This window comes from Rhincodon typus, chromosome 9 (genome assembly GCF_021869965.1).
Source record: "Rhincodon typus isolate 14 chromosome 9, sRhiTyp1.1, whole genome shotgun sequence".
NCBI classification, from domain to species: Eukaryota; Metazoa; Chordata; class Chondrichthyes; order Orectolobiformes; family Rhincodontidae; genus Rhincodon; species Rhincodon typus.
Genome location: NC_063340.1, coordinates 54,971,945 through 54,991,964, shown reverse-complemented (window position 1 = coordinate 54,991,964; position 20,020 = coordinate 54,971,945). Strand labels below are relative to the sequence as shown.

At 38.8% G+C, this 20,020-nt stretch overlaps 1 protein-coding gene across 9 annotated transcripts in view; it reads left to right on the top strand.

Annotated features, from left to right (window-relative positions):
* The window catches only part of LOC109916298 (estrogen-related receptor gamma), a 233,776-nt gene that overhangs the window by 29,460 nt on the left and 184,296 nt on the right, over window positions 1-20,020 (top strand). For 2 of the 9 annotated variants that reach the window (XM_048601194.1, XM_048601193.1), the window contains exon 3: window positions 4,111-4,263. The exons of 6 other annotated variants lie outside the window; for them this stretch is intronic. In XM_048601194.1, the coding sequence (XP_048457151.1) occupies window positions 4,214-4,263 (50 nt within the window). In that variant the 5' untranslated portion in view covers window positions 4,111-4,213. Of the gene's footprint in view, window positions 1-4,110; window positions 4,264-10,053; window positions 10,243-20,020 lie in introns of all 9 variants that reach the window. One more of the 9 variants, XM_048601203.1, reaches the window with a different exon arrangement.

The following is a 20,020-nucleotide window of genomic DNA, read 5'->3' as shown; positions in this document are numbered from 1 at the left end:
AGGGTTTTCCAAAGCACTTCAGAACCAATGAATTGCATTTGAAGTGTTTTCTTCCTGGAAAAATGGAGCTGCCAATTTGTGCATGGTCATGTTTCACGCAAACAGGAATGAAATAAATGACCTGTTAGCCTGTTTTGTGGCTGTTGATTGAGAGATAAGTATTTGTAAAGATCCATCCTGCTCTTCTTCAAATAGTGTCTCGAGATCACTTCAAGGAATAGAATTCCCTCCCTCATGGCATTGTGGGTCAAGCAGGTGGAAGGCAGCGGGTTCAAGAAGGCAGTTCAGTACCACCTTCTCCAGGGCAACTAGGAATGGGCAATAAATGCTGGCCAAATAGCGATGCCCACATCCCACAAATGAATAAAAAAAGTCTCCTCAATCCAGTTGGACATGCAGCTGTGTCTTCAAATTAACATTTTTCTCAGAGGTAATGGTTTTGACAGCTAGGACAGCAGTCCCTCCGTCCTAGACTACCTTTTAAGCCTGTGTTGCATGAAGTCTCTGGAGGGAGGCTTGATCCTATAGGTCAGATTTTCAAAGTGGGATCAGGAACCTGAAACCCAGACAAATTCCCGATTCCAAACTCCTGCTTCATGCAATGCTATTTTTGAATGTAAATGTCCTAATTGGACAGGAGATGGGCCTATCTGTCTGGCACAAGTGACAAAGGTAGCAGTTACCTTTGGGACAGTTTCTCCTTTGCAGAAGACAGTAGGTAGGTGCCCAGACATCCAGTGGAATAAATGCAAACGACTGAGGGTTACTGGGCCAAACTGAGTGAATTTCCATAATATGCACAATATCTGGGCCAGGCCCAATAGTTTTCAACATTAAGATTTTTCAATTTTGCTTGTTCTGACCAACAAAAAAAGCGCTTGAAAAGAATTTATCTGTATTGTTTGTATCAGTGGCAAAGTAGCTGGGAAAAGAGACATGTTGTTGAAGCTTGTAATTGAATTCCTTTGAACAGATTTACATGACTACCAGTTCGGAAAAGGGAGCTGATTGGTTGGCCAGTGTACTCTGATTGAGGTATTACCATGGTGATGCACCAGGGAACAGGCTTGTCTCAAGTGTTTGTTTAACTCCAACTCAGGCAGTAGAAATTGTTGTTCCCTTTTGAAAGTTGGTATTCTTGTGATTTTTGTCCTGGTGAATGGTAGATGAAAAGCTTCAACAGCAAGTCTCTTTTTACAGCAAAACTCTTACTACACATGACTATTTATCTGTGTTATTTGGCAGCCCTTGTTTCCCTTTAAATATGGATTGTTTGGAACACAGAAAACAAATATGAGGCATGCATTTAGCTGAGTGCTTTACATCCCAGAGCAACCCCCATCCATCCCATCTCTCTTACGGAACTGGAAGGTTTGGTTTAGGTTTAAGTTTTGTTTTATATTCTTTCTTCCCACCTGGCCAAATCATTTTTCTCATTTTTGAGAATCAAAATCCACATCCTACCCCTGTGCTAATGTTGCAAATGGATTGAGTGTGGAGAAATTGGAAATGTAGTTTTCTTCACCAGCAGCTGAAACCCAAAGGCTGATGTACATGTTCCTCGAATACATTGAAGCCATTTTCACTGGCTACATTTCCTATGACGTAGACAGCTTAAATTGCCGCTTCACAGTCACAGTCTTTCCTTTTAAGGACATCACCAGGCAACAAATGTGAGATTTGTTGATTTTCAATATATTGTCATCCTTTGTAAATAGATTTAATATTTTTTACTTGTATTGGCTTAATTGATACATTTATTTTACTTTGAAACAGTAAATAAGTAATCGTGAAGTCAAGGCAGTAGAAAGTGATTTGATTAACAGTTAGTGACAGTTAATAAATCCGCAATAATCATTTGAGCATTATGGTGTCTTTGTATGTTGCAGCAGTTATCACTTCATCTTCAGTTACATTGTATGTAAAGTATTTTTAAAATTTTAACCTTCCCGTTGACATAGAAAATTAGGTTTATGTGTTAAATAACTATAATCCAATGAGGAGAAATTATTCCTTTAATTGCTGTTCCGTTTACCCTCCATTTAGCTATTGTAAATGTTTGTCAAACATTCTCTTTCTTTTGTCAAAACATTTGATAGTTCGTTTAACTACTCAGTTTGCTGCAAAATCTGTCTTCTCCTTAGAAGTCATGGGCAAATGATGTTTGTGTGAATTTGTAGTTCTCCAACATTGACTGACTTCTATCATATTGTTCTTATCTAGTTGCTAGAATGAAAATGTTTTCAAAGCGCTTTTTTACTGTTTAATTTGCCGAATGGATTTAACAGAGAATAGAATCAGTGATAGCACCAGTGATAGGTGGAGGCATCAGAGAGATGCACTTTCCCACCATTGAATTTAAAGGACAGAATAGACATAGTGTGCTTTAGGAGGAAAGAAAAGGACAAAAACAAAAGTTAATGGGAGAAATAATATTGTAATTAATTTTACCCAATTAAGTAAAAATGAACATTAACTAGATGCTCATAGTAGATGTTGGTAAATTAATACTAAAATCTAGGTATTCACAAACTAGTGTTATGCATAGTTCTCAGGTAGAAATCAGAGTGAAAGTATCTCCTGGGAAGCTTGGTTTAACATCCAACACTAAACTGTTCAAATAAACTAGACTACAGTTTAGATCTGATCATGTAGCGCTGGATATAAATGACGTAAACTTCGTATTTTGTATTAATACTAATCTTGTTTCTTTAAATGACTTTTATGCTGCATTTAATGTATCGCTTTGCCATCGGGTTTTCACTACAAGGGGCAAGCCTTGGATTTTCTTTAAAATAATAATAACATTAAACTGGGTAGATAAATAGAAACCATTTCCTCTGCTGGGGTATTCCAAAACACGTGGTATGATCTTAAAATTAGAGTTAAGCATTTTATGGTGAAATCTGAAAGCCATTTTTCACGCAAAGTGTAGAGAGTAGCTGGATCACTTCCCAAAATGCTGTGTCAGTTGAAACAGCCAAGATAGATTTGTATTGGGTATGAATGTAAAAGGACATGAAATAAAGGCAGGTGAATGGAGTTAAGGTAGAAATGGAATAGGGTCTTGTTTTTGAAAGGCCTGCTCCTGTTCTAATCTTCCTATTTTCAGAGATTAAGGAAAGATACTGCACATACTATACATGTAAAATCAGAGCTGGAAATGGTCAGCAGATCAGGAAATAGCTTTGCAGAGAGAAGGGCATTTAATGTTGCCAATTGATGTCCTTTCATTACAACTAGAAATATTTAGAGATTGAATGGGTTTCCAGCAGTTGAAAAGGCAGAACAAGAGAGGTTGCAGGCTTTGGGGGATGGCAGCGAGGACAAAAGGAACGGTGTAGAATTGGGTAGAGGACAGAATGATCAGATGACAAACAGGAGGATGGCACAAAGCCAAAGGGCTTGTTAGTGGGGCAAATAAAGAACTAAAAAGTGTATAGAGGAGACATACAGAAGAAAAAGCAGAATCACTACAACAGTAGCTGTTCAAAAACAACAAAAAGGCGATGTAAGTTTTGATCTGAAAATGTTGAAATTGAGAAGGCTGTAAGGTTCCTAACCCGCTAAAAGATGTTGATGCCTCTGTGGGCCAGACATCCAAATGATTGGCTGATTGACCAAACAACATGTTTTATTCTTCATAATAAGCAGAGTACTGACCATACACACTAGTGTACACTTGTAAAACCTCGAACAAAACATCTACTGCTGGATGTAATTTCTCCATTGGGTAGCACTTGTTGAACAAGCTGAGGGTGATGATAACTGTACTAATAACCAATGTAAAATAATTAGTCAAACTTGCAATGTAACTCACCTAGGCTTGTTAAAAGCAACGTACATTTGTATGCAGGGATCCGATCTCAGCAAACTAGGGTTACTGTTCAAGTATTGTGTCCCTTTGAATGAATTACTGGGGAACTTGGTGAGCTGATAGTTTCCTGTACTCCATCGCAATGCCGTGGTCAATCAGTGTTAACTTGCCAGCTAATCAGCACCCTTGAGTCTAGTGGTTTGAGTTGTTATGATTATTTGAAGTTTGGCATTCTTGCCTTTGTCCTGATCAGTGCAAGACGAAAAGCTTCGGCAACATGTCTCTCTTTTCAGCAACATTCAAGTTCTGTACTGCCAAGCGAACGATGAGCTTCATTGGAAGAGTGTAGGAGGCCAAGGAAAGATAAGTCAGAGTGGGAGTGAGGCGCAGAATTAAATGGCTGGAAACCCGGGGTCATGCTTTTGGACTGAATGGTCGAACCCATGGTAAGTCAGATTCTAGTGAGGCAGCGAAAGAATGTGCTTAATGAATTAAAAAGTATTTTCTTTATCCATGATTTTCTTTTCACGTACAACAAAATGAATAGTTATTGAAAGTGCTAAATAATTGTAAATAAATTAATGATGTAAGATGTAGAATTACTTTCCATGTCAAATTACTGCATGATTTTAAAAAAGAATATTCTCTCGTTACATTTTCTTTTCAAATCATATAAATGAAGCATTGTCAGGATTTGCTTGGCATGGGGTATGTCCTGAATTCAGGATCATGTGCAGGTTCTGTATCTGCGCTGGTGGGCAGTGGGACCATAGCTGCAACCTTTTTGGTGGCACTTCTAAATTTCCAATAAGGACAATGAGCAAGCTCTTCAAGCTTCCATCCCAATCACAGAGCCTCTGAGAGAGAGAGAGAGATGGTTGTTGCCTAGGCTGCAGGGAGAACAAGAAGGTACCTCCATTTTGAAGAGCCCTCATTGTGGAGGTAAAATCTCTGTTCCATTGGTGGGGAAGTTTAGTCATTCACTTGGACTGATCTGAACAGGAAAGAAAGGACCCATCCCTGTTGTTGTCCATTTTTTTGTCAATCAGCTTTTCTCTGGAATCAACCAAAGCTATAATGATAATATTGATACAGATATATTGATTTGCTGTGCATTTTATGGAAAATAAAAGTGCCAACCTTTGCAGAAACAAGCTAGAAAACATCTGGAGTTAGTGCTTTGAAATCATGTGGTAAATTATGTTTTACTGCCCTTTTCTTGGCCTATCCATCAAAGTACAGTTGCATTTTTAAAACAGCCCCTGAAATGTAGTGCCAAAGTATAAAGGTATTGGGCTACGGAGTGATGTTGCTACTTCCTCATTTGACAAACTCTCAATTTTTCTTGCTCCATTTTGGATCAGGCACTAAAGCTTTTCCCATATGAGGAGAATATATTTTTTTTGCCACTATATGAACCTGGAACACTCTCTTTTATTCACCTTTTTCTGTCATAGCACAAAAGTTGTAATGGGAAAGATTTAATTGCCTGTCTTCTTGGTAGGTAGTTGATATATGATATGGCACAGAAAGAGAAGGGAGAATATTTGAGGAAAAGGATCCAAGAAAAAAGGGAAGGCGGGAACGCAGTCGTTTTTTTTTCAAAGCAAGGACTTAGAAAAATGATACATTCCTCTTCTAATTTTGTTAACCATTTACAATCTATGAATGTTGTTTAGGCCACATGGGATGGTTGTCCACAGCTTGCTTATGATTGCTGCCAAGCCAGCATCCTTTAAGAAGTTATTAATTATAGAGTACAATGTACAGTGGGTGTGTTGAGATTAATCACTGATGCTGGAGTGACTTGCTGAAATGCATTTTAGTTTCATCTTTCGTCAGCTTGTAATGGGTTTTCCTACGCACCAGCAGGTGAACAGGTGCATAGCTGCTGCTTTTTCAATTTTGCTTTTAGATGGTACCAAACCATTCAGCAAAGAACAGGAACCTCCCTGTCTGTCAGGTGCCACTAAAATGGTTTTTGATGAAGTGTCAGGCTACTGAATGCTGGATGCAAAAATTGGTTTGCATTATCTTAATATAGTCTGGAGCTTGCTCTGAGGTTGTTCAGTGTTCTGCCTTTACTGTTGCTGCTTGCCTGAAATTTTCCATGGCTCTGAGCCAAATCAAGGTGGAATTCTCCTCCATGTCTCTGAATGGGAGGCTTTTAATTATTTGCCAGGATGGATTGACTTTGTACTGTTTTGCACACTGCTATTTTTCTGCAATAGAGAAAGAAACTATGCTGACAGAAAACAGCAGAGGAGGCAGCTATTTCAGTACAAAACAAAAATTAAGCTTCTTTCACGTTAAATTTGAGAGGATAAAATTATAAATAATTTCTGTTCTTGTCCTTTGACTTTGTTTCTCACTCCTCCATCCGGCCCCCAAGCAGCAGTCCGTACTCGGGATGAAAGACTTTGAAGGTGATCCATTGCCAGGCTTCTGTCAATGTCATACACGGCATGAATGAGAGTGACCTGGCTTCTTTCTGACTACTTGAATAATAATTTTCTCTTTCTCTACTGAGAAGACAGCAAGAGGAGGTTGAATTTGACTTCTGGCTGCCTAACAAACAGAGTGAGTTAGCTAGTTGCCTACCCATGGTGATGAGACAGCCAAGATTCGAAGGCCCTGGCGACATTTGTATCTGGCTGCCAAGCTGTAGGGGTGCCAAATGGGTAACTCACTGAAAAAAGGCAGGATAACATTGGGCCATCCCTGCCAATCACGAGTTAAATGTGGAGGATGGTTACAAGTATAGGGGGAGGTGTAGTGTGCAAGGTTGACAGTGGCCCAGTTAGTTTTGAGAAACTCAGAGCAGTGCTCCTGCTTCACAAAAATTGTTTTAAGCTCGGCTCTCATTTGACTTTTTAATGGCCCTAACTTGGGTGGATCCAATGAGAGCGTGCGCAGTGTTCCTTTATATGGTAATCCATGTCTTCGGACTTAAGTTTACACGTTGAAGACTGTATGCAATCTAAGACAGGCATGTGATTTGGGTGCTGAATACTTGATCCCTTTCAAAATGGCCCAGGCCACAGCTTCGTTAATGAGCCGCAAAGTCCTCAATCCCACTTTGTAGCCATTACTACCCTCTTAATGCTAGGTTCAAGTCAGAATTGCCCAGAAAGAAAGTGAAAATGACATGTTTCTATGCATTGCGTGGTCTCTGGAAATTCAGTGTATCTGCCAAATGGAAACTAGTGGTTGTTGTTTTGCCAGTTTGAAGTGACGATGGAGTTTCAAAGCTTTTTCCAGTTTAGAGAAGCAGTTGAATTTGGTGGTTTTGTATGTGGGAGCACTAGTGTGTAGCACCATCAAGTGGAACCATGCAGAGTCAGTTTCACACTCCCGACTTGTAAGTTTTCCATTACCTTACATGGAAAAAGGAACCCTGGAAGAAGTGAGCTCACTGGCCTGCTGACTTGTGCCACTTCATAGCTTATTAAAGAGGCCATTGGTAGGGGAGTGCAAGAATGTGATCCACCTGTCCCGTTTGCCATTGGAGACATGTCGTTCAAAAGGATTTGCCAGGGGAATTCAAGAGGAAAGATTTAGTAGTATCCATCATTAAATACACACAAATGAAACAGATGTGTGGAAAATAATGCTGAGGTGAATAGCAATACAGAATGCTTCTCATGATGAAAGAGTCAAATTCATGAGGGAATATTTTCCAAAGTTTAGAAAATAGAAAACTTTTTTTTTTCAGAGCTTTTTTTGTGACTTTACTCTGTTACCATAGCTATATAATTTTGCAGAAATAAAACTGGGATTTGATGAACTGGATAAAAAGTAAAAGTTGAGAAACAATGTAAAAATAAAAAGAAAATTTGAAACAATTGGAAAGATTTATGTGAAAGTTTAATATCTCTTTTGTGGCAGAGGGATGAAGTTTAATAATTATGATTGAACCTGACAAGAAAATATTTATTTCAGACATATGAGTGCTCAGAACCATATCTAGCATACTGGCTCAGTGAGTTATAGAGCTGTTGAACAGAGGGGGTTACTATAGCTGTTGAACTGAGGGAACTGGATTAACCTGCACAGTTATGTTGGCAAAATCGCTGATATAATCTGTATTAATGAGTGCGTTGATGATCGTGTAATGGGAATTTATGACGTTGCTAGTTTACATTATCACTAAGTATTTTTGAGATTTAAAGTTAGGTGGCATTATATGGTGAACTTTTGGATTATATTGCAAAATTCAGATATCAATACAAGATAAAGTATCTAGTATATATTTTCAGGATTACAAACAAGTTAGCACTTTAAATTATTTTGGAGCCAGATTCTTACATGATTCAAATTGCGTTTAACACCAGTGTTGTCATAATTTTCAGTGAGTAGGTAGTCTAGAGCATTTGTGGTATTTTTTCACAATCAAAAATGGATTCAAAACCTGATTACCTTTTGTTGATAATGCAGGACAATAATACACATTTAATAATATCACCCTGCACCAAGACCAGAAATCCTTGATATTGGATGCTCTTCATAAAATACTGTTGAAAAGTGAACTGCAAAAGTATATACACAAAGAAATGAAATGGCATATGCTTTGAAAAACAACAGATACCAAGAGTGAGTTCAAAGCTGTAATTAAATCTTGAAGTTCAGATGACCATTGTAAATGAATCAAGGGATCTCCTACTGTGCTCGGTGTCACCAGAACCCCTCAATTCAATGGTAACCTTGCAACTTTTTTTCTGGGTTTCCATTGGTCTTTATTTCAGATGATTTCACAACTTTAATGATCATGTAGCATATGATGTATCCCAAGAAAAAGTTATTTTTTTGTTCACATTCTGCTAATGCACAAAAATAGGGAAGCATAGTAAGAATTTGGATTTTTGTATATGTCAATTATGTCTGTGAATATGATGGTGATAAAACTTGCATATAAGTGACATCTTTATCCAAGTATTCCACATGTTACACCCCACACACTGAGCAGTAATATTAAGTGAAATACAGTACATTATGCTGTGCAACTATGTTTAATGTAACATAAACATTTAGACACTAGTCGACAAATGGAAATCTGCTTCTGCATCTGCTGGCAAGCTGCTTACTGCAGTCAGCAGCTGAGCATGTTTAGCTCTTGCTGTTGCAAGCAGGGTTCATCCTAAATAATAGTGCAGATTTTTTTCTCCTTTAGGGACATGGAAAGCTTGAATCCAGCAGTGTGGCTTTTATTGCACAAATGTTAGAGGAAAAGTCTTAAATCATTGCTTCGATGTGTAAGCATCATCACAGTGCACTCATTTAACTTGCTCTGTCGAAATTTTCACAGTGCGTGTGCCCGGAAGAAAAGGAGGGGAATGGGATAAAAGGGAGAATGTAGGGTGCTGATATTAAAACAGTGAACTATTTCACAGTCACCTTTGTTTGTAACTACATTATTTTCATATTTTTGTTAGTCATTATGATTAGCAAAGCCCTTCCTTGTTTCCAGCATTGCTCAACAGGGGAGCTGTAAGTAGTAGAGTCTTAAACGGAATGGAAAGTTATGTTGATGGAATGTTTCAGCTATACTTAGTGCAAAATTTATTTTAAAAAAACCATAGAATGTGGGCCATAAGCCAGTCGAGTGTAAATGTTACCTTCATAGTCATTATAAGTTTGCATAGCACTAGATTTTCAACACTTTTCCTCTTTTTCTCCCTTCTTACTTTTTCAGCTTGCCTCAGTTTGTAGCACCTGTCTCTGTGTCAAAAAGGCCGTTGGTTTAATTCCTACAGAACAAGGGTGTTCTCCATTGTCGATGATGTCATTCTTCACATGAGTCAGTAAAGTGAATCTTATCTGTCTCCACTGATGGTGCTGGTGTGTTAAAAAGATCCCATGGCAGTATTTTCAGGGGAGCAGGTTGTTTTCCTGGTGTTCAGGCCAGTGTTCACCTCTCAAAAATACATGAACAAGTCATGCATGTAATTTACGATATGCAGGGCCTTGCTGTGTATGCATTGGTTGCTTCACTTACCTGCAACAACAAAAGATCCCATTTTGTGTGAAGCCTTTCAGGACTTCAGAGTGTCCCAAAGTGCTTTAAAACTATTGAAGCACTTTTATTGGATAGAAAATTACAAAAGTGATGGCACTACAAAAAAAATGTTTATTTGATATCAAATTCTTCAGGTGTTCTTGGAAATGATCAAGCATTAAATAAACACTTTTTTAATGTTATAAAATATCAATCTACTTTTCCTTTTTCTTACAAATAGGACAAATCCAGTACTTTATGAATTGGGTGCAGGGTAACAGCACGCTATCCCATGGAGACTTAGAATTGGCCTGCTGGTACAAACCTGGTCGAGAGACCTCTGCCAGAACAGTGAGGCCTAAGGCCCACACAACATCAACTCTGTCCTCAAACAGAACAGGCCCGTGAAACATTGACTGGATATTCTCAGGTGAATTGCTGATGAGCTGTATTTGAATTGGGACTTCTGTGTTGCCACTGGATTTAATGTGATTCAGAGAAGGGAAATGGGCATTCAGGAAAGTGGAACGATCTGGTAGAGGGTGACCAGGAAAGGAAGATTGAAGACGGGCTGATTTTGAAAAAAGGGAGTGATCGAGGAAGGTGATAAAGTTGGCAATCAGGTGGGTTGGGGGAGAGGTGTGAAAGATCTGATAGAAATGGAAGCACTGGCCTAGATTTTGTTGTGAGCTGTTCACCTGATGTACTTTTGATTAGAATTAGGCTTGTCAGTGAGACTTGGGTCATTAACTATCTGCTGCAATTGGGCACCATTTACAGGATACCAGTTACGCCTGTAAGCAAGCAAAGTATCAGGAAGGTGCTTCAACATATTAGATTGAAGAATCCTTACTAAGCCATACAGATGGCAAAGTGTGAAGTAACAAAGAAGAAATGTAAATTACATTTGGTTAATTGTGCAGAAAACAACAAGGTATGGGCGTATGTACGGTATTAAGGGAGAGATGCAAGTGTAAAAAACAGAAATTGCCTGGAAAAAAAATTACCTTAATTTCTCTAAAATAATCTGTAACACTAACTATCTTCGGAGGGAATAAGACTATACACTTGTAAATTAAATATTTTAGGGCAGAGATGTTATTCTATAGTAATTATCACTAAGCCTGTTTAAAAAGTCAGTTACTCCATCTTGTAGAATCCTATATCTTTTCATCTGACTTCAGAGTGAGTACATTTATCTTAGGATCATGCAACAACAGTAATCTCTTAACAGCTTTGATCAACAAAGACTGCATTAGTACACTCTGTTGAGGAACAAGGTATTATTGACAACAGCTTCTGGATTTCCACCTTCTACTGTCGGATGTGCAAACATCCAAGTTTGCTGGCATTGATAGTGAACATTTATATGTTTTTCATATGATTGGTTGTGAGTTGACTGGGCCAATATGGGCTTAGTCTGAAGCAACCTGATCCCATTTGCCAGTTGACAAATGTGGTAACTTCACAAATAAGTCTGCTGACCCAGATGACAAGGTGAGGAGAATTAAAACAGGCTAGGTTGAAAATAAAAACAAAAGTACTGGAAATACTTGGCAGGTCAGGCAGCATTGCTGGAGAAAAATAAAATTAATAGGTGGAATCTTCTGCTCCCCATGGTGGCTAGCTTGGAGGTGAGAAGGTAGTAGGATGGTGGTGAACCTAACCCTCACCATCTTCCTGCCTCTAGCAGAAATAAATTCTGGGTGGGCATGCTCAAAGTTGTCCTCCCTGCCCTGCTGCCATTTAATGCCCATTGAGGTCAGTCAATTATGTCTTGACTGCTTTAGCCTGTCACCAATGAGATTATCCAGTTGCAATCTGGCCTGTTACTATGCAGAATGACATCTGCCACAGTGCAGGCACCTTGGCGGAGGGTTGTTCCCCCAATCAAAGGGACTGGACATTGGTCTGGATGTTCTCCACTGGGAGCCAACCCTCAGACCTTGCTTCTGACTCCACAGCCCTATTACTTAGCTTTTGTCCTTGGTCCTCAGATTTTGAGAGCACTCATAGCAGCACCTACAGGCCTCTGACTGTCCGGCAGCTCTTCCTGGATGGGACCTCTGTCCCTTGAATGCTGATTTGGGGTGTAGGCCCACTGATGGCCTCATCACTGCTTGATTGATGTGTGGCTCAATGGGCCTTCCTTGGAAAAGGTAGCATGGATTTCTTCACACAGAAGGCAAATTGAAAGATTCTGTCCTACCTCTCAAGTCAATGCAAAAATTTTTAAAATGTGTGCGCAGAATAAAATGGCATTTTCAAGAAGGATATGTTAAAAGATAATATAAAATTTTAAATAACTATTCAGACATGGCTTTTCTTAAAAAAAAAAAGTCACTTATTTATGTTATGCTTGTTCTTATAAATTTTAAATAAATAAAGAGATATATGAAAATCTACTTCTGTAAAATAAAGTGGTACCTACTTTTGTGAATACAAAAATACATTGAATACAATTAAAATAGACTTGGACATAAATAGGTTGGAATGGGTGGATAAATGGCAGATGGAAATTTTTTCAGAGAAGTGTAAAGTGATGCATTTTCGTGAGAAGAATGAGGCGAGGCAACATAAAATAAAGAGCACAATTGTAAACATCGCTTAGCTTTACACATTTTCGCTCAACCTGGATGCTGACAGCATTCTTGCCTTGTCTTGCCTTTCCTAGTCCTGCCATTTTGGGATATGTCCCATCAGCTGGAGCTCCCAGATTCTCAGTACTTCTGTTTTGCCATGCCATTGAGTGCAGACACAAGGTCTGGAAGCTTGTCATTGTCATCAGAAGTCCTCACTCAAGACACCTTTCAGTCAGGGAGTCCTGACACACAATGACGAGGATAGCCTACAATACCAGCCCAGCAGCTTAGACACTGTCGGTCAACTGCACAAGTGATCGGAGTCCGCTTTCTCTCCTTGCAGCAAATGAGGAGCCAGATGTCAGGCAGTTCACCACCCATCTTGGCTTTTTCTGCCTTATTGTGTTTGTTTTCTTCTGCAGTGAGTGGTATTAAGGCTGCTGAAGTAGTTGTCACAGTTGTTAGTGCTGCTGGTGCAGGTCTGGGAAAAATGGTGAAGTTTTCTGAGAGAGTAAGAGGCAGTGCATAGGGCACGTAGGCTAAGGGGAGATGTGGGTTTTGGGTGGGTGAAAGTGAGTGCAGGAAAATGTTGCATGTAATAGTGAGAGGAGTAGAGTATGAACTGGGGTGGAAAATGAGTGCAGCAGCAGAGATTGAGTGACTGTGTGAGGCTGCAGAGAGAAGATGGTGGCAGTTATACTGACCGAGCGGAGAAAGTCATTGGCCATTTTCCTTCACTGTCAGGCATTCCTCCAGATGGTTGAGACTGCAGTGACCAAATAGCAACCTTGGACCAAGCTGTCAGGGTCTGATAGTATGGCTGATCCTGGGGGAAGAGGACATTCTGCTCTGTGCATCACCCTGTCCATCAGGACCCCCAGGTACCCTTCCTCCTCATGTGTGGTGCCAGTTTCCTCTTATTTGCACATGTCTGAGGAAAATATCATGAACCATAGAGAACAGCTTCAGACTGACAGTGTGTGACAAGGTGCACAATGGCCTTTTAAAAATGGCATGGGCACCAAGGATGCCAGTCAGTTCCAGGATATTGTGTCAATGCCAGGATATCCTGGCAGTGGGGAATTTTTCTGGGATGGTGGAATCCAGCTAGCATTGGACGAGAGAGGTGCCTTAGGGGCATAGGTAGTTAATGAAGCACGTTCAGGATGATAGCTAAGGTTTTGGGAGAGAAACTGATGCTTTGTCAAAATATGACACAATTCAGTCCTAAGTTTCAGAGGAAGCTGGCAGGATGTCAATTTTTTTTCCGGAGAAGCAGCAGCTGTTTTCCCTTCATGTACCCAGACTGTGTAGCCTCTGCCATCCTTTGCCCAAGCTGCACCCTTAATGGTGGAAGTACCCATTTGTATACATTGTGTTTAAGTTACTTCCCCTTAATTACACAAACTTTATCAGGGTCAATAACAGGAACTACCATCTTCAATCAAAGACTCTCAGATTTTTTGATTTATTCCTGCTACCACCTACTGCGCCTCTCAAAGAAATGAGGAGGGGATATGCAAGGAACACGAGTGAACCATGAAAAGTATTCTGATCTCAGCCTTGTGAGCAGGGCAAAATCAATGGCTCCAATTGGTTAATCAATCACCAGCCAATGTTATCTGAACTTTCCACTGAAGTAATAAGACGTAAGAAGTTTTGTTGCTGGAGCTTGTATTTTACCAGGCTGTTGTTTTGTGGATTAATTTACAATTGTCCAAAACATCTCTTTGTGCTTTATATTTTAATGATATAAAACCACATGGTTTGATTTATTTTTGTTCATTGACAGGATAAGGATGTCACTGGCTAGGCAACATTTTTTGCGCATCCCTAATTGCCCAGAGGGCAGTTAATAGTCAACCACATTGCCGTGGGTCTGGCATCACATGTAGGCCAGACCAGGTAAGGATGGCAGTTTCTTTCCGTAAACGACAGTAGTGAACCAGATGGGTTTTTCCAGCAATCGATTCATGGTCATCATTAGACTCTTAATTCCATATATTTTATTGATTTCAAATTCTACCATCTGCTGTGGTGGGATTTGAGCCCAGGTCCCCAGAACATTATCTGGGTCTGTAGATTAACAGTCTAGCAATAATATCACTAGGCCATTGCCTCCCCCAGATCTTCACTATGTTTCAATGACAGTCTTACAAACATTAGGTGACAGACATTGGTAGGTTTCAGGGTTGGCTCGGCAACACTCTCTTGACAACTTTAAATACAGGAGACCTGTTGAAAATACACTTGTAAGATTTGTGGGCGAGGATCGTAGGAGATTAAGGAGAAGACAACACAACACGAAGGGAAAAATGGGATTTATATTTTTAATCCATTCGGCTATCATTGTTTTTTTAACAATGAGAATTACTGTGAATATATTTAAAAGTATATGACATGTAGGAGAAGATAGTTTAAGGCAGTCATTGTTTATTTAAAAACAGTAAGAGGACCCTGGAGCTGTTGAGGTATATATTGAGGTCTGTTAGGAACCAAATTGTATGGCTGATTACTGTAAATCTTTTTATTTTGATTTGCCCATAATTTAGTGTAATTTAGGGCCATGAAATTTCTTATTGCAAATGCTTTCACATTTAACGGCTCTAAGCAACCATGAAAATGTAAGACTTGCAAGAATTGCCAGGATTGGCCTTCAGAGTCCCAAAGTGGCATTTCTATAATAAGCAAATAAACACAACAAAATAAGCATGTTTTACTTCAGTGAATTCAAGGGATATTTCCAAAGAAATAAATATTGGTTTTGACTTTCTTGCACATGAGTTTTTTTTTATTTCTTTTAACCTTGGCCACGATAATTACATTTCAGTAGTGGAAAATATTCCATTGCACTCTGCACAGGGAAAAATAAACTATTAACCAATCTGATACACATTCACTGAGAGCAATTTTTAGTTTGAAAATCCAGTTTAAACATTTTGCTTAGGTTTATTTAGTATGGCTTTTACAGTATACGGCACTTTTGCAGTTTAAGATCTAAACACCTACAACTTAATTTTCAGCACACTCAAAATTAATCTAGTCTTTTCAGTTTATGCAATAGTAGCTTGAATAGAGGAATTAATGTATATTACACTTCAGCTGTATCTTGAGAAAATGGGGCTTCTTTGCATTGTGTACAATTATTTTTCATTTACCAGGGATCGCTAATAACTACTGCAAGAAATTGGGTGTTTTGAGTATATGTTCTTGGCAGGCACGTAGCTGCTTGTGGTCCGGTAGGCCTGTCCATGCATTGGATTTAATTTGATATTCAAATTTCTGTGAAAGTGTTAGAGGCTTCAAAATGCTGTGCCGCAATACACCATTCTGAAATAAATGTGAGTTGCTTTCCTTCCTTGGAAGTCTTGAAACAAATCTAGTGCTAGAATTGCTATCAGTAAGTAAACTGCATTATATTTATTTTTAATGTGAAAAGTGCTCAAACCATCTAAAAATAAACAGATGCATAGCAGTTCATTATACTGCCTGCTTCGACTGATTTTCCCATTGATTAGTCTCAGTACTAATGCCTGCTCATTCCTCACTTCATAACTAATTAACGTCAGTGCCTTTCTGACTGGTTGACTAGTTTCAAGATCTCGGAGCATGTGTGAATTTATATGGACAGATATGGCAAATATAGTCTGACTACATTAAAGAATTCCACTTAGCCACTAGAGAATTTTAACCCTAAAATTCATAGAATATCACAACAAAAATTACTTCGGGATTCTCTAAAAAGTTAACAATGTACATTTGTGGTATTTACTATATTTGTGTTTTTTGAGTTGAGTAATGTACTTTTGAGAACTATCACTCATTCTGCATATGTAGAGTCCAGAAAAAAATATTTTATTGGTCCGTAAAAAAACTAATAATGAGGGTAAGGAAAACATACCAAATCCTTGCTTTTAAATTCTAATTCAAAGGAGAAAGTATTTTGTCCCGTGTTTGATTTTTATTTCCTCCCATTGCCAATTTTCTCTTATCCTGTACTCTGCTGGCAGTGTTTACTCTGTTTGGGCTTGATTGCGAGTTCTAGTAGCTTGTGTAATTACTGGCCATTTTTTAAGTACGTATCTAGATTGTAAATGTGAACATGCGACGGAGCGCAGTGATGCGCGTTGCTAAGGCAGAATCTTATTCAAGCATCTCCTCTGCTGGTTGGAAAGTGAGTGAGAGAGTCAGGCTTCTTTACAGGACGTCCCATCAAGTCAATTGCCAACCGGAAGTGCCAAGGCAACCTGCAGGTCTTCCCCACAATTGGAGACTGGCTCAGCAGCATCACAGAGGGAGGCTGTGACAGCTGCTGGGAACACAACCACCAAAATCCCAGACTCACCCACAACAAGTGGGAGTGGGTGGGAGGGGAGGGGGTCAGATTTTTGCAAGGTCAGAATTTTTGGGGGAAAGGAGGGCAGAGAGGTCAAAGGTCAAGGGGGCGGCTTTTGGTGGAACCAGTTTCCTGAAGTGCTGGGAGTACTCTTGATGGAGAGGCCACTCCAACCCTGCACACTGGAGGTGACAAGCTAGCCATGGTCTCAGCCACTATACATGCAACATTGTGACAGGCCCATCTTCAGCTGAGTTAATCCCAAAACCGTGGGATTCAACCTTTAAGTAATCGATAATTGGCAATTAAGGACCTCCAATGGTGGCAGGGTTCGAAAGCTTGCTGCCCTGAATCTAATTTCAGCAGAGGCGGGCAGGTAGCAGGATACAGGTACACCACTGTCAGTCTAATTAAATACCTTCCTACCGCTAGGCCTGATACCAGTGGGAGCAGAAGATTCTATTCCTGATGTCCACATGCCAGCATGGGTCAATGAATAGCATAAATGCCGAAGCAATGGGATATAGCTTTTGTATCACTTGCTAAGTGTTACTGATCTCATCATCTGAGAAACTGACTTTATAATTTTAATTGGCATTGTTTTCTTGTGGAAACATAAGTTGTCTGACCGAGCGATAAATGCTCCTGTTATGGTACAAATTTTAGGTAAATTCGACGCTTGTGGTGTTAGAAGCTTTGTTTGAAATTCCTCACCTGGAAATACAAAATTCAAATTTAGCATGCTTCCCCTGCCACAGCAGAGCTTCCATGTTGTTAAAAATGGGAGCCTTAGTGGTGAAATAGATAATTCTAGTGTAACTTCTGGAGCCAGCACATATTCATGATATGTATTTTAAATGCCTCTAATGACATGAATCTGATCAATGTGTTTGGGAGTGCATGGCTGTGCACTCCCATGTGAAATGAGACACACATTTCCCCTTACATGAAGTTTGTCTAGTTGCACCAAAGCACATAAATACAGAAGGGAAAATAGATTACAACTAAAGAAACATGGCCGTTGTGTGTGAGGCAACATAATGCAATGTGTTTTATTCACTCAATCATCCTATCAATAATGCTGGGGACTGATGAGAGATTTGTCATATTAGTTCAATGGTATCATTTTACCCATAGCTAATATTTATATACTTCATGCTGATATTACCATAATGCAAGTTCATAATTTTAAGTAAATGTTAATGTTCAACTACTGAGTCATTATTTGGGAGTGCAACTGAAAGAAAGTATTTTAAGTTCTTAAAATCATTATTACAATTTAATGACACTCTGTTTGAAAACATAGAAAGAATGTATGTCCTGCTTTTTGTATTAGTACCCACTATATAAGTATTTTGTAGAATCTCAGAAGGAGATCATTCAGCCCATTATGTGTGTCCAGTTCTTTGAAAGAGATACCAATTAGCCTCACCTTCCTTTTTTTCATGATAGCTCTCTAAATCTTTCCTTTCTCAATATATATCTAGTCATCTTTTGAAAATTTAGTAGCAAACTAAAATTTAGAAGCTAAATTATTAATTAACGAAAGTCAACTAATTATTGTCCCAAATGTTTCAGTATTTGATTATATCCATTGGCTTATGAGTAAATGAGGTCCAGTGACTCCAATCCAACCTGAATGAATGGAGATACATGATGATTTTAGAAACTGCAGCATTATTCTTCCAAGCAGAACAACTGAGAATACGCACGCACTAAACGTTAAAAAAAAATGTTCCCCTTTATACAGATTAAAACGACCAAGTTGATAATGGTGAAAACATGGTTGTGTTTGGGTATTATAGCCATTTTCATCCCTAAGGTGCTCATTATCAGCTTGAGTGATGTGGCCATAGTGCACTCTAGCATGATGATGATGATGCTACATTTCAGTGATCAACCATGAAACTTGCGCCAGGAATACGTTTAGGAATAGTTCCAGGCCAATTAAATAAACAAATCGTAAAGTGAATAGTTGAAAGGCTTAATATAGATAAACGTTGCCATGTTTTAATCTGTAATTTGTTTGTTCTTTTCCCCTTTGCAACTGTATGGTTCTTCATCTTCATTAGGTAATTAAAGATTAAGATGTAATTTTTTTTCCATTGAGGAGCTAGTAGCCAAAATATTACTTCATTTGGTGAAGGTAGTAAGCTAAATATATATTTTAAGATTTTAGAAGGACCAGCATCTTATTTTGAGCTCTGCAGTATTGCTTTCCTTGTTGAATTCTATTCTTTACCACATTACCTCACCACATTAGCACTTGCATCTCCCTCAGATGGCATTCTGTTTCCATTCCATTCACAGTGGCCAAGGATCGTATCACATAGGCACTTAGAAATACAATGCGCACTACCCCTGAGAACACAATTGCTTTCACAGTCAAAAGTATTGATCAGCTCTATTTCTGGTTTTCCATTCAGTCAGAGCTTTTGCTAGGAGTTGTTTCTTTTTTATTGGGGAGGGAAGATTTAAATAAAAATTGGATGTCCTTTTTTACTCCCACCTCCCCATCTGCAATTGCTTTAATGCTATTCTCAACAGATTTAATTGCTATTGTTGATGTATTTTGTAATCTGTCAATGCTGACATCATCAGGTACAATATTTATCTATATCATTGAAAATTAGATTTTTTTTAGAATTTGTTAAACATTTTTACTTTGTTATTATAAGTATTACAATTTTTTTTATTATTTGAGTTTTAGTTGAAAAACATAATTTGTGTGCTGCTTTAGTGAGAGAAAGAAGCAGCATTGTGCGCATAAGAGGTGATGACAGTGTGCAATATTAAATGGAATGGTATTCAGGTTGGCTATTATAATAAGAAAATTTTAGGTCAAAATGTATATTATATGATGGGTTCTAGGTACAGTTCAATTTCAGTTATTGACCATGGGAGGTTTACAGAGGTCAAGCCCAAAGAATTCTTTCCACCATCTGCTTTCATTTATCCAAATTGACATTGTTTCTGCTGCTTTCTTCTAGAAAGTAGCTGTTGCTTTTTGTTTTTCTTGGGGGGAATTATCTTATTAGATAAATGAACATGTTGGGACTTGGGAAACTGGAAACCGTCTTAGGTCCGTGAAGGTAAAGATGGCGGGTAAGTGGGACTTGGTGTGGGATACAATACTGGCAGTAGAGGTTTCAATGAATTGAAGTTTTCAAAGGATGTGTAATGGAAGGCAAGGGATGGACACATTAAAATAGTTGAAGCTGGAGCTAACAAATATTTAGATGAGGGTATCAGGTGCAAATGAGTTGAGGTTGAGACAAGCATTTCACTGC